Source organism: Sinocyclocheilus grahami, unplaced genomic scaffold, assembly GCF_001515645.1.
Source record: "Sinocyclocheilus grahami isolate Dianchi unplaced genomic scaffold, SAMN03320097.WGS_v1.1 scaffold613.1, whole genome shotgun sequence".
NCBI lineage: Eukaryota > Metazoa > Chordata > Actinopteri > Cypriniformes > Cyprinidae > Sinocyclocheilus > Sinocyclocheilus grahami.
The window spans coordinates 868,684-881,587 of NW_015505792.1; the positions used below are offsets into that span (position 1 = coordinate 868,684).

The window sequence follows — 12,904 nt, forward strand, 5'->3', positions numbered from 1 at the left end:
ATTTATCGTCTGTGTGTTTGTGTTTGAAGGACGTTAGTTTGATTCATGTCTGTGTGTTATTGAGAAGGAGACTCATAGATTGTGATTAAAAGATCTGCGGTTTACACAGATTACTGTGCATGTTTTTGTGTCTGGTTTCATTTACTCTATGTCCATCTGAGTGTGTGTGTGTGTGTGTGTGTGTATGAGTGCATGTGTGTGTGTGTGTTCTGCTGTGATTACGGAGGTTGGTTTTCAGCTGTGCAAACACCCTCTCACTTACACAATCACAACACAGTCTCTCTCTCATTTAGGGATTGGTCCCTTTTTTAGGATAAGGAAACCACATTTATTCTTGACAGAAACTCGGAGAACTGGGCAAACACAATCACTATAACATAGACGACACTAGACACCGGACACTAGACACAGGGAACACTGGTCTTAAGTAACAAGGAACTAATAAGGATAATTAAGGGAACACAGGTGAATGGATTGACAATCAAACATGAGGGAAAACTAGGTCACGAAGCACATTGGGAAGGAAAACACAATGAAACAGGAACACGGAACGTCCAGGGGCGTGACAACAACAATGTTAATATTATTATATAATATTATTAATGTTAATATTTTTATATTATTAATGTTATAGTCATTATTGAAACTAATATAAGTGTATGTGTGTATTAAATGGTTTAATAATTATAACTATAATAATAATATTATATTATTAATAATATCGTAATATATTGATCATTTAAATTAAATATTAAAAGTACTTTAAAATCTGTACAGTATTTCATTTTTTTTATATTATTATTGTTGTGATAATTAAAACATGTCTGTGTGTATGTGTTTTAATACTAATATTTAATAATAATATTTGTATTACTATATTAATTGAAATTAGATAATTTTTTTTTATTTATTTATCATTATTATTATTATTATTTTATTTTTTTTAAGGAAAATCTTCGAAACTACATCCATCAAATCAGCTCTTGTGTTACAAATTCAATAATACATCTCATTGCACTTACTTTGTACTATACTGAATCCACTTGTCTATCTATGTGATTCTATTTATGTTTTGTGCAGTAAAACAATCTGGATAATTTAGTATATTTATATGCTGACCGTTAAGGTTTAGTGTTCATAAATGACCCTAAAGCAGCCCCATTATACCAGGGTTACTAGTCACTAGACCAGCTAGTTGTTCAGGCGACTCCACAGTCTTGTTGTTAAGCCTGTTTACATTCTCTCTGTCTCTTTTCTTGTATGCATTGGTTCTGTATGAACAGACATTATTCGTCGTTTCAAATAGGGCTGCACGATCTATCAGTTCTGCATCGGACACTCATCGGCATCAGTTTGCTGTCGGGGATTTGTCGCGTCGCGCAGCATCCAGTGTAGACAGCATCACTGATTATAATGCGTTCTGTAGAGCCACGCAGATGCACGTGAACACTGAATTCCGTCTGCTTCCGCGTCTATTTGTTCCTGAAATGACACTTACGCGCACAATTGTCAAAATGCATGTTTCTGCAAGTACCCTTGTAAGCACAGTTGCTTATGGCTCAGGTGTAGGTAAACACTTGAGAAAGAAAATGAATGTGTAACAGTATGTTGGTTCACAGCAGTTTAATGTTCCGGAGGCTTTCGGCGTCTTGAATGTTAATCAATCAACAAAACAGAGAAAAGTTAACAGATTTATTAGATTATAAATATATTAGTTCGGTTACACTTTATTTTAAGGTGTCCTTCTTACAGTGTAATTATACATTTAAGTACTGAGTAATATTAATTAACTACATGCACTTACCGTATGGTTAGGGTTTGGTTTAGGGTTACTTGCATGTAAATATGCATAATTATTATAATAGTAAGTACATGTAACACGTGTAACAAGGACACCTTAAAATAAAGTGTTACCCATTCAATCTTGATTTTTATAAAATGATGCAACAATATGTTAAAAAATGTGTTATAAAACCTACAAATGAGCATGTAAAGCAAATATCTTTTCCCCCTTACCTGTTTGCATCTCTGAATATCGCAATGTGAGTTTTTTTCCAATATCTTGCAGCCCTAGTTTCAGATGTGCTCAGAAACATCTGACTTCATTTTGTGACCAGGTTTGTGTTTCACTGATTGAAGTCAAGTCACCGTTATTTATATACCGCTTTTTATAATGCAGATTGTGTCAAAGCAGCTTTACAGTATTAAACAGGGGAATAGTGTGCCAGACGAGACCAGCAGTTTAATTCCATGCTGCAGCAAAGTCAGATTGTGCAGAGGACTGACAGGAATGTCTTTGACACACGCACGTTCCACACTTGTTCCGCTGTAGATTCCTGAGCCGTGCTCTCTCTCCGCAGGCGCTGTGCATTAACGTTCAGTCGAGCGATGTGTGTGAGACGCTGGCGAAACCTACAAATGAGCATGTAAAGCAAATATCTTTTTCCCCCTTACCTGTTTGCATCTCTGAATATCGCAATGTGAGTTTTTTCCAATATCTTGCAGCCCTAGTTTCAGATGTGCTCAGAAACATCTGACTTCATTTTGTGACCAGGTTTGTGTTTCACTGATTGAAGTCAAGTCACCGTTATTTATATACCGCTTTTTATAATGCAGATTGTGTCAAAGCAGCTTTACAGTATTAAACAGGGGAATAGTGTGCCAGACGAGACCAGCAGTTTAATTCCATGCTGCAGCAAAGTCAGATTGTGCAGAGGACTGACAGGAATGTCTTTGACACACGCACGTTCCACACTTGTTCCGCTGTAGATTCCTGAGCCGTGCTCTCTCTCCGCAGGCGCTGTGCATTAACGTTCAGTCGAGCGATGTGTGTGAGACGCTGGCGCTGGTGTTCTGCGGCGCAGATGTGAGCTGTGACACCGGTGACCCTGAGCTGCCCTCCCCGATCGCTCTGGCCCAACACCACGGACAGAACCTGCAGCTGGAGTTCCTCACGCAGAACCGCAACACAGGTGTGTGCCTCGGAGAACATTACTAGGGTTGGGTATCGAGAACCACTTCCATTTTAGAACAGGTTCCAAGGGTATTCGATAAGACACGTGCATTTCGATTCCGCTTAATGATTTCTGCGTTCGCATTTTAATATGCATAGATGCAAACTCCTCACCTTTCAGTGACGACTCACTTTTTTGAGATCAGAATATGTCACCTATGAGATTTGCTTAGATCCAATGAGAAATGAGGGGTGGGTTCTTACAAGGGTAAATAAAGTTTTATATAGTATTTTCTTTACTCTTTACTTCAAAAACTATGTCTAAAAAGGGTAATATTTTATGTATTTGAGGTCTGAGATATGTACAGTATTTTTAGATCTGCGTGCGTTTGGTGTTAAAGAGACATCAGCCTAATAAACACGCTGCCTGTCATTAATGTTAATCAAAGAACAAAAAATCCTTTACTGACCTTGACTGAATATCTTTAATAACTAATCTGTATTTTATTTATGAAAAGAAAACTATGCAGTGTTTTAAAATTTTAATTACAGTTTCTGTACCTGAAATTTGGTTCAGTTGTATATTAGTGCTGTCAAACAATTAATCACGATTAATCGCATCCAAAATAAAAGTTTTTGTTTACATAATATATGTATGTGTACTGTGTATATTTATTATGTGTATATAAATACACACATACAGTATATATATTGAAAATATTTACATGTGTATATACATTTATATATTTATATTCTTATATTTTATATTATATATAAATATATTTAATATATAAACATAACATATGTTTCTTAAATATATACATGCATGTGTTTGTATTTATATATACATAATAAATATACACAGTACATGCATATATTATGTAAACAAGAACTTTTATTTTGGATGCGATTAATCGTGATTAATCGTTTGACAGCACTAGTTGTATTTATTTATGCTATTGCTAATTGATTGTTCCTATTTTATTACTGACTGTTTACTTGTCTTTAACACTTTAATATTTGAAATTTATATAAGTCTAGTTGTTTTTGATGTGGTATTTTTGTTAAAACTATCTGTGTTGCAGATGTTAGTCATTCATCTAAATGTTTTTTTTCTTTTAACCTTATTGGAATCAAAACTAGGAATAGTTAAGAATCGGAATCGATACATTTCAAACGATACCCAACCCTAAAGGTTAAAATGAAGACCTCTGACATTCGACCGCTTACTCACGTTTGACCTTTTGACCTACAGAACTCCCGAGGTCAGAGGTGAAGGTCGCCATAGACAGGGTGCACTACATGGCCCCGCCCTCCGTCACGCATAATGGGTTTCTATTTAAGACCGCCTCCATGGCTCGACCAATCACAGAGAAGAAGGGGAAAGAAGGTGAGCCAATCAGTGAATAGAAGATTTTCTGAAATGTTATGTGCAAAATGTTTTCAGACTGATTTCATTTGATTCGATTCTGTCTGCCTGTGTCTGTTAGAGTTTAGTCGGCGCTGGTGTGTGCTGAATGACGGGAATTTTAGCTACTATGAAAGTGACAAAAACGCTACTCCGAACGGAGGACTGAAGATGAAGGAGATCGTCTGTCTGGCTGTCAACGCTCCCGAGACTCATGGGTAAACTGGCCCACAGCGTGTGTTTAAGGACCGTCACCTTTCTCTTCTGTAGGGCCTGATAATATTCACGTCTCTTTCTTTAGGTACGATCACACGTTTGAGCTGTACTCGGATGCCGAGCGCTTGTATCTGTTCGGCACTGATAATCCCGAGACCATGGGCGAGTGGGTCAAATCCATCGCAAAGGTGATGTCACACCTGTTCTGAACCGTTTGACAGGTTTTGTCTGGTTTGGACTGTGTCTCATTTTCATGTCGTCTGTCTGTGTTACAGTCGTTCATTCCCGCGGCTGCGGAGGATCTGTTACTGAAGGACTTCGAGCGCATCGGCCGGCTGCGTTATAAAGACAGACTGAACCGGGAGATGTCGAGACTGGGCTGGTTCTGTCTGGTGGGGTCCAGTCTGCACATCCGGCTGGAGGAGCACACCGCAGAAGAGACCATCGACCTGCAGAAGCTCCTGGAGCTCTGTGAGTCACAAAATGCCACCAAAATGACACCAAAGCCAACAAAAATGCAATAAAAAGAACAAAAATGCCAACAAAAAGAACAAAATGCCAACAAAATAGACAAAAATCACTCCTAAACCAACAGAAATGCAGTCAAAACAACAAAAATGCCAACAAAATGAACAAAAATGACACCAAATCAGCAAAAATGACACCAAAACCACCATAAATACCACCAAAATGAACAAAAATGACACTGAATCAACAAAAATCACTCCAAAACCAACAGAAATGCAATCAAAACAACAAAAAAGCCAACCAAATCAACAAAAATGCTTACAAAATAAACAAAAATACCACCAAAATCAACAAAAATGTCTCCAAATCAGCAAAAATGACATCAAAACCACCATTAATACCACCAAAATGAACAAAAATGACACAGAATCAACAAAAATGACAACAAAACCAACAAAAATGGACAAAAATCACTCCAAAACCAACAGAAATGCAATCAAAACAACAAAAAGGCCAACAAAATCAACAAATGCCACCAAATCAGCAAAAAATGACACAAAAACCACCATAAATACCACCAAAAATGACACCAAATCTGCAGAAATACCACTGAAATCAACAGACATTCCACCAAACCATCACCAAAACAGACAAAAATCACTCCAAAAAAACAACATAAATGCAATCAAAACAACAAAGATGCCAACAAAAATTACATAAAAACCAATAAAAATACCACCAAAATCAACAAAAGTGCCACTAAATCAACAAAAATAACACCAAAATCAACAAAAGTGCCACCAAATCAACAAAAATAACACCAAAATCAACAAAAATGCAACCAAAATAGACAAAAATCAACAAAAATGCAATCAAAACAGCAAAAAGGCCACCAAAATCAGCAGAAATACCAACAAAATGACACCATAACCAACAAAATGCCACCAAAATAGACAAAAATGCCACCAATACCAGCAAAAATAAACCACCAAAGCAAAAATACTGATAGATATTTGAACTATACTTAAAATTGATAGTGAAATAAATGTATATTAAATATATAACTTTTTTACTAGGGTCACCCTGCTGTGAAGCGGTGTGTTGACTCTAAACTGAACTTGTGTGCGTGTGTGTGTGTGTGTGTGTGCGCGTGTGCAGCGATCCAGCCGGAGAATGAGGTTCTGGTTCTGGTGGAGCGAGGCAGGTGAGCAGGTCGAGGTTAACCCGGTTAAGTCTCATGTGTTTGTGACAGCGGGCGGATGCTGACTAACAGGACGTCTCCCCGCAGGACGCTGTACATCGAGGGCGAGAGGAAGCTGGACTTCCAGGGCTGGGCGGCAGCCATCCAGAGGAATGCTGGGAGTTCTGGAGACACACTGAGTCAGCAGCAGCTGACGGAGGCCGACATTCCCGTGATCGTGGAGCGCTGCATTCATTTCACCACTCAATACGGTACTCAACTCTATTCTGCTGCACTCTATTCAACTCTTTCTGACCATACATTCTACTTACATTTACATTTAGTTATTTAGCAGACGCTTTTATCCAAAGCGACTTACAAATGATGACAATAGAAGCAATCAAAACCAACAAAAGAGCAATGATATGCAAGTGCTTTGACAAATCCCGGTTAGCCTACCACAGTAGGTTTATATATACACACACACACACACACATCACTGATTCTTGAGAAGCGAGACAAAACGGTGCTAAATTTAAAAATAAAACCTTGTACTCAGACAAATGAAACTACATTTATGTACCTTATGTGTACTAAGCTATTGAGCTATGCTTTGATGCAACATGTTATACTTCATTCTAATCTTCTCAATTCTAGTTCTCAGTCCAATTCAAATCTGTTCAGTTGTTTTGCTCTATTCAACTCCATTCTACACTTTAATTTTGCTTTTGCAGTATTCAACTCTTCCCATTTCAGTTATTTTCTACTTGATTCAGCTGTGTTCTACTTCATTCTAAACTTCTCAATTCTAGTTCTCAACCCCATTTAAATCTGTTAAGTTGTTCTGCTCTGTGCAACTCTATTCTACACTCTTGAATTCTGCTTTACTCTGTTTAACTCTTTCTACCCAGTTCAGTTCTTTTCTACTTGAAATAGCTGTTCTACTCCACTAATCTTCTAAATTCTACTTTGTTCGACCCCGGTCGAATCTCTTTAGTTGTTCTGCTCTATTCAACTCTACTCTCTTTAATTCTGCTTTACAACTAATTTAAACGCTTTCTTTCCAAATTCAGTTATTTTCTACTTGATTCAGCTGGTCTGCTCTATTCTAATCTTTTCAACTCTGTTTAAACCCCATTCTCAGTTGCTCTTTTGAACTCTATTCTACACTCTTTAATTATGCTTTGCTCTATTTAACTCTTTCTGACTCAATTCAGTCCTTTTCTACTTGATAAAGCTGTTCTACTCCATACTAATCTTCTAAACTCTGCTTTGTTTGTCCCCATTTAAATCTGTTCAGTTGTTCTGCTCCAATCAACTCTATTCTACACTTCAATTCTGCTGTACTCTATTTAACTCTTTCTGACCCAGTTCAGTTCTTTTCTGCTTGATTTAGCTTTGTTCTACTTCATTTTAAACTTCTCAACTCTACTTGGTTTGACTCTATTCAACTGATTTCTAATTTATATTCAACCTTGCTTAATTCTATTCTACTCTGTTTTATATTTCTTCTAATCTGTGTGTTTTTGTGAAATAATCTTCAATCATGTCTTACTTTCTGTCCAAAGAATCAGGGGCAAATTAAGCCAAATGACTGTTGACAGAGATAACTCACTCACTCACACACACACTCACACACACACACACACACACACACTCCCATGTGATCTTTATCTAACTAACTAGTATTAAACAGTGAGCTCACATACTGAGAGTTAACGAGCTCCTAGATGTACACTTTACTTAACAGATGATGACATGAAACCACGACAGTAAATGTGTCCCTGCAGACGTCTGATTCATTTTCATGATTCACTTGGACTGATGTGTCTGTGAATCATGTGACTGTCAGACAGAACTCTGTTCAGGAGGAAAAGCATAGAGTGTGTCACATGGTAGAAACATTTACAACTAAACACTTGACACATTTACGGACTTGAAAGCAGTGATAAACTGAATTACTAACCAGAAAACTCAAGCCGAATCACAATTATTTGTGTAGTGCCTGTTATAATACACATTGTTTCAAAGCAGTTTTACAGAAGCATTTAATTTACCTCAGGCAAGTCATCAGTGTCTACAGCTCGTTAGTTCGTTAGAGAAATGAAGTCTAGAGAAGAGCATTTCGCAAAATATTAGACTATTTACTTTACCTGTTAGTGATGTCTTAATTATTTAATGTATGTTTAATTAAATGTGTTATGAAACAAATTATGACAGCCGCTGTGTAAATGATTATATTTCAGCAACAAATATAAATTGTTTAATTTTGAATTTAATTTAAAAATTGCATTGTGTGCAATTTACATATTTGCATACAATTTATTAATTTTTTTAAATTTGAGTGTTGATTATTATAGCTAAAAAAAATAGCAATTGAATTTAAGTTTGGGCTCTGTTTTTAATTGTAACCTTATAGTAATGTAAAAGTGCTCCCTATAGTTTAGAGCAGAAGCTGAGGTAGATTTTTATTCCTATGACGTTGTGTGTGTGTGTGTCCTGCAGGTCTGACCTCAGAGGGAATCTACCGTAAGAGTGGCGTGAACAGTAAGATCGCCGCCCTGCTGGAGGAGTTCAGACGCGACGCCAGATGTGTTTGGCTGAAGGAAGGTGAACATCAGGTGGATGACGTCTCCAACGTCCTCAAGCGCTTCTTCAGAGGCATCGAGGAGGGATTGTTTGGCCTGGAGGCGCACAGCTGGCTCAGTGCTACAGGTATATTATAGGGGTGTAACGGTGCACGTATTCGTACCGAATATTTACAGATCGGTGCGCATGTGTACCGAACAAAACATTAAATTTTTTCCAGGAAATTCAGACAATAAATGCCATTTTGTCATGCGGAGTGCCATCATCCCTTACTCTTTACTTCTATTTTTAATGTGAAATAAACATGAATGAACATCTCATGCCTCATGTAATCGCTCAATCGTGGAAAGATGTGATTAAAACGGCTTGTAAACAAAATGTCACAGCATTTAATTAACCTCAGGCAAGTCATCAGTGTCTACAGCTCGTTAGCTCACCAGAGAAATTAAGTCTAGAGAAGAGCATTTCGTGAAATATTAGACTCGGAAAGATGTGATTAAAACGGCTTGTAAACAAAATGTCACAGCATTTAATTAACCTCAGGCAAGTCATCAGTGTCTACAGCTCGTTAGCTCACCAGAGAAATGAAGTCTAGAGAAGAGCATTTCGTGAAATATTAGACTGTATAGCTACTCATTATATTTGACTTTACCTGTTAGTGACGTCTTAATTATTTAATGTAGGCTATATTTAAATAAATGTTTTATGAAACAAGTTATGACAGCCACTGTGTAGCCTAAATTATTATATTTCAACAACAAATAGAAATTGTTTAATTTTTTAATTAATTTAAAAACTGCATTGAGTGCAGTTTACATGTCTGCATACAATTTGTTAATTTGAGTGTTGATTATTATAGTTAAAAATAAATGGTAATTAATTTAAGTTTGTTAATTGTGTATAGCTACTCATTATATTTTACTTTACCTGTTAGTGACGTCTTAATTATTTAATGTAGGCTATATTTAAATAAATGTTTTATGAAACAAGTTATGACAGCCACTGTGTAGCCTAAATTATTATATTTCAACAACAAATAGAAATTGTTTAATTTTTTAATTAATTTAAAAACTGCATTGAGTGCAGTTTACATGTCTGCATACAATTTGTTAATTTGAGTGTTGATTATTATAGTTAAAAATAAATGGTAATTAATTTAAGTTTGTTAATTGTAACCTTATAGTAGGCCTAATGTAAAAGGGCTCCCTATAGTTTAGTGCAGAGGTAGATTTTTTAAAATTATTTTATGAGGTAGATTTAAAGAAAATTAATTCTAATTGAATTTATTTAAAGAAAGAGCTATTTGTTCAGTAAAACTGTTTAATTTAAATATATATATATATATATGTATGTTTAGTATTTTTTCCTCCTGCTGTACCGAATTTGACCATGTTTTTAGGAAAATAATGTTATATAAATCAGTGTGAGTAATATATGAATTAGTGGTCAACCGATATGGGTTTTTTGACAGCCGATGCCGATATCTTGGAAAGCAGGGTGGCCGATATAAAGCCGATATAATTTTCAGAACTGAACGAAGACAGCGAACAAAAGGGAGAATGTGAGCAGTGTGCTCTCAGCGCCGTCAAAAAAGTCCAGCGCGCCGTCAAAATACAATTCCCTCCTCGAACACATCGGCCAAACAGAAAAACTGATCGGCCGATGCCGATATTTGAAAAAGTTCCAAATATCGGCCGATATATCGGTCGACCACTAATATGAACAAACCCCTCAGTAAAATCTCTAAGTTTTGGTGCTGCTGAAGTGGAGAAACAAACTAATTGCCTTTAAAAATATGCATTTTCACCATGTTTTTATGAATAAAATGTTGTATAAATCAGTGTAAATGAAAAATGAACAAACCCCTCAGTAAAAACCTTTGGTGTATGTAAGTGCTGCTGTAGTGGAGAAACAAACTCAAGATAAAAATCTATATTGTAATTGAAATTTACAGATGCAACTGGAAAAAGTACTATAAAATAAACACTTAAATGTGTATTTTTGTATTATTTTTTTCACTAGTCTGAAAGAAGACAAGTGAAGAAAGCAAAAGCAATGGTTTTGCCTACAGTGTCTTGCCTTAATATAAATATGAATACACCTGAAATAATCCAGTTGTCATATTGTGTGTGTGTTCAGTTTTTTCAGATGAGAGCAGTCGGATCTGTCAGTATCGTCTTCTGCTGTGGGTGTGTGTGTGTATGTCTGTGGGGGTGTGTGTGTGTCTGGGTGTGTGTGTGTGTGTCTGTGGGGGTGTCTGTGTGTGTGTGTGTGTCTGTGGGTGGGTGTGGGTGTGTGTATCTTCAACGCTCTTCCTCTTTCTCATAGAGCACTTCCTCAGAGCTCTCCTTTCAGAGAAGTGTTAAACGTCTCTTTCAGTCCTTCTGATGTGAATCAACAGATGCATATTGGAGAATTGGAAGGCGGAATGGGAAGAATGTCAAAATAGCAAACTTTTTGAAGTAAATTCTGTTGAAGGAACGAGATATATTTGAAGAGTTCATTTGCAAAAACAGATACTCCGTTTTTATCAATTTTCAAAAATCATGTTTTTCATTGTGCATTCCAATTAATCTCAATCACACTGCAGTTGGGTCAGTTTGATTAGGTTAAAAAATAACTAAAAAATACAGCTAACTAACGCAATAAAACTACTATTAATCGCGATTAATCGCATGCAAAATAAAAGTTTTTGTTTGCATAATATATGTGTGTGTTCTGTGTATATTTATTATGTATATAAAACACACACACACACATACAGTATATATTTTGAAAATATTTACGTCTATATTTATATTAATATAATTTATATCAAAGCGACTGAGAAAAACTAATGAACTGAGTCATTGTACATTCAGCATTAGATATATGTAGTCACTAGCGCCATCTATTGGTGAGACTGGAGTAAGAACTGCAGGGGCAGCACATTACTGATGTTGGATGTGTGTGTGTCTGTGGGGGTGTGTGTGTGTCTGTCGGTGTTTTCAAAATGCTTTTAGTAGAGGAGATGTGTCCTGCTTTACGTTTGCATGATGGATACGACTGATAGTATCATTGCACAAGTACGTTAATCAGTGTTTTTTAGGGATGTAACGATATCATAATCTCACGATACGATGATATTGCGGTATGAATCCCACGATACGATATTTATTGTGATATTTTAAAAAAAAAAGACAAATGAAGAATTGGAAATAAATGAAAATTTTGTACATTTTAAAGTTAAATTATTGTATCTAATGCACTTTGAGAGTCAAAATTAAGAGCTGCATCCCTTGTTCTTAACTAAGAAAACTTCAGTGAATTGACTTGTAGCTGAACTTTAAAGGGACTCAACCCTCTTTTTATTTGTGAAATAGTGTCTCAGTCTAAATTACAGTCACACTGCTGTTTGAGGAAGCCTAACAAATTAGAATAGAATAATAACAACAACAATATCAGTAATAGCCACATATTGTAAAACAATTGCACTGTAAAATAAATGAAAATGAGTATTTACACTACAGCAGGGAAATTACAACACTTCTTTCCTCATTTCTACACTTGAAAGAGATATTGTGAGTCTGGACTGCATTTAAACCGCTAGCTGTCAGCGATTCATAAACTGCACTTTAAGCTTTTATTTAGAAGGAAACTCCAGCTTCAGTGAAAACATGCTCACAAAAACACGTCTCGCTACAAATCTAGAGAAGCGCTGTCATCCTCTGCCGCTGAAATAAAGCGGCTCAGCCAATCAGAATCAAGGACCGGAACTATCTGTTTTATAAACTACACTTTTTCCTGGAAGACCTGTTGTTTCATATCATCATGTGACCGCGATAATATCGAGACAGTTTTGCTATCGCGATATCACGATACTAATAATATCGTGTCATGTTCACGTGTATAAATAGTGTCTGCGTCTGTGAGTGTGTCTGTGAGTGTGAGTGTGTGAGTGTCTGTGTCTGTGAGTGTCTGTGTCTGCGTCTGTGAGTGTGAGAGTGTCTGTGTCTGCGTCTGTGAGTGTCTGCGTCTGTGAGTGTCTGCGTCTGTGAGTGTGTCTGTGAGTGTGAGTGTGTGTGTGTCTGTGTCTGTGTGTGTCTGTGTC

The 12,904-nt window shown here is 36.5% G+C and overlaps 1 protein-coding gene across 1 annotated transcript in view; it reads left to right on the forward strand.

Moving 5' to 3' along the window:
• The first annotated feature begins 2,418 nt into the window (after positions 1-2,418).
• Positions 2,419-12,904, forward strand: part of LOC107557643 (arf-GAP with Rho-GAP domain, ANK repeat and PH domain-containing protein 1-like) — a 32,672-nt gene continuing 22,186 nt past the window's right edge. Inside the window, exons 1-10 of the mRNA XM_016241121.1 lie at positions 2,419-2,426; positions 2,770-2,972; positions 4,209-4,343; positions 4,444-4,579; positions 4,663-4,765; positions 4,853-5,048; positions 6,204-6,249; positions 6,334-6,497; positions 8,731-8,940; positions 10,954-11,003. Coding sequence (XP_016096607.1) covers positions 2,419-2,426; positions 2,770-2,972; positions 4,209-4,343; positions 4,444-4,579; positions 4,663-4,765; positions 4,853-5,048; positions 6,204-6,249; positions 6,334-6,497; positions 8,731-8,940; positions 10,954-11,003 — 1,251 coding nt within the window. The remainder of the gene's footprint in view (positions 2,427-2,769; positions 2,973-4,208; positions 4,344-4,443; positions 4,580-4,662; positions 4,766-4,852; positions 5,049-6,203; positions 6,250-6,333; positions 6,498-8,730; positions 8,941-10,953; positions 11,004-12,904) is intronic.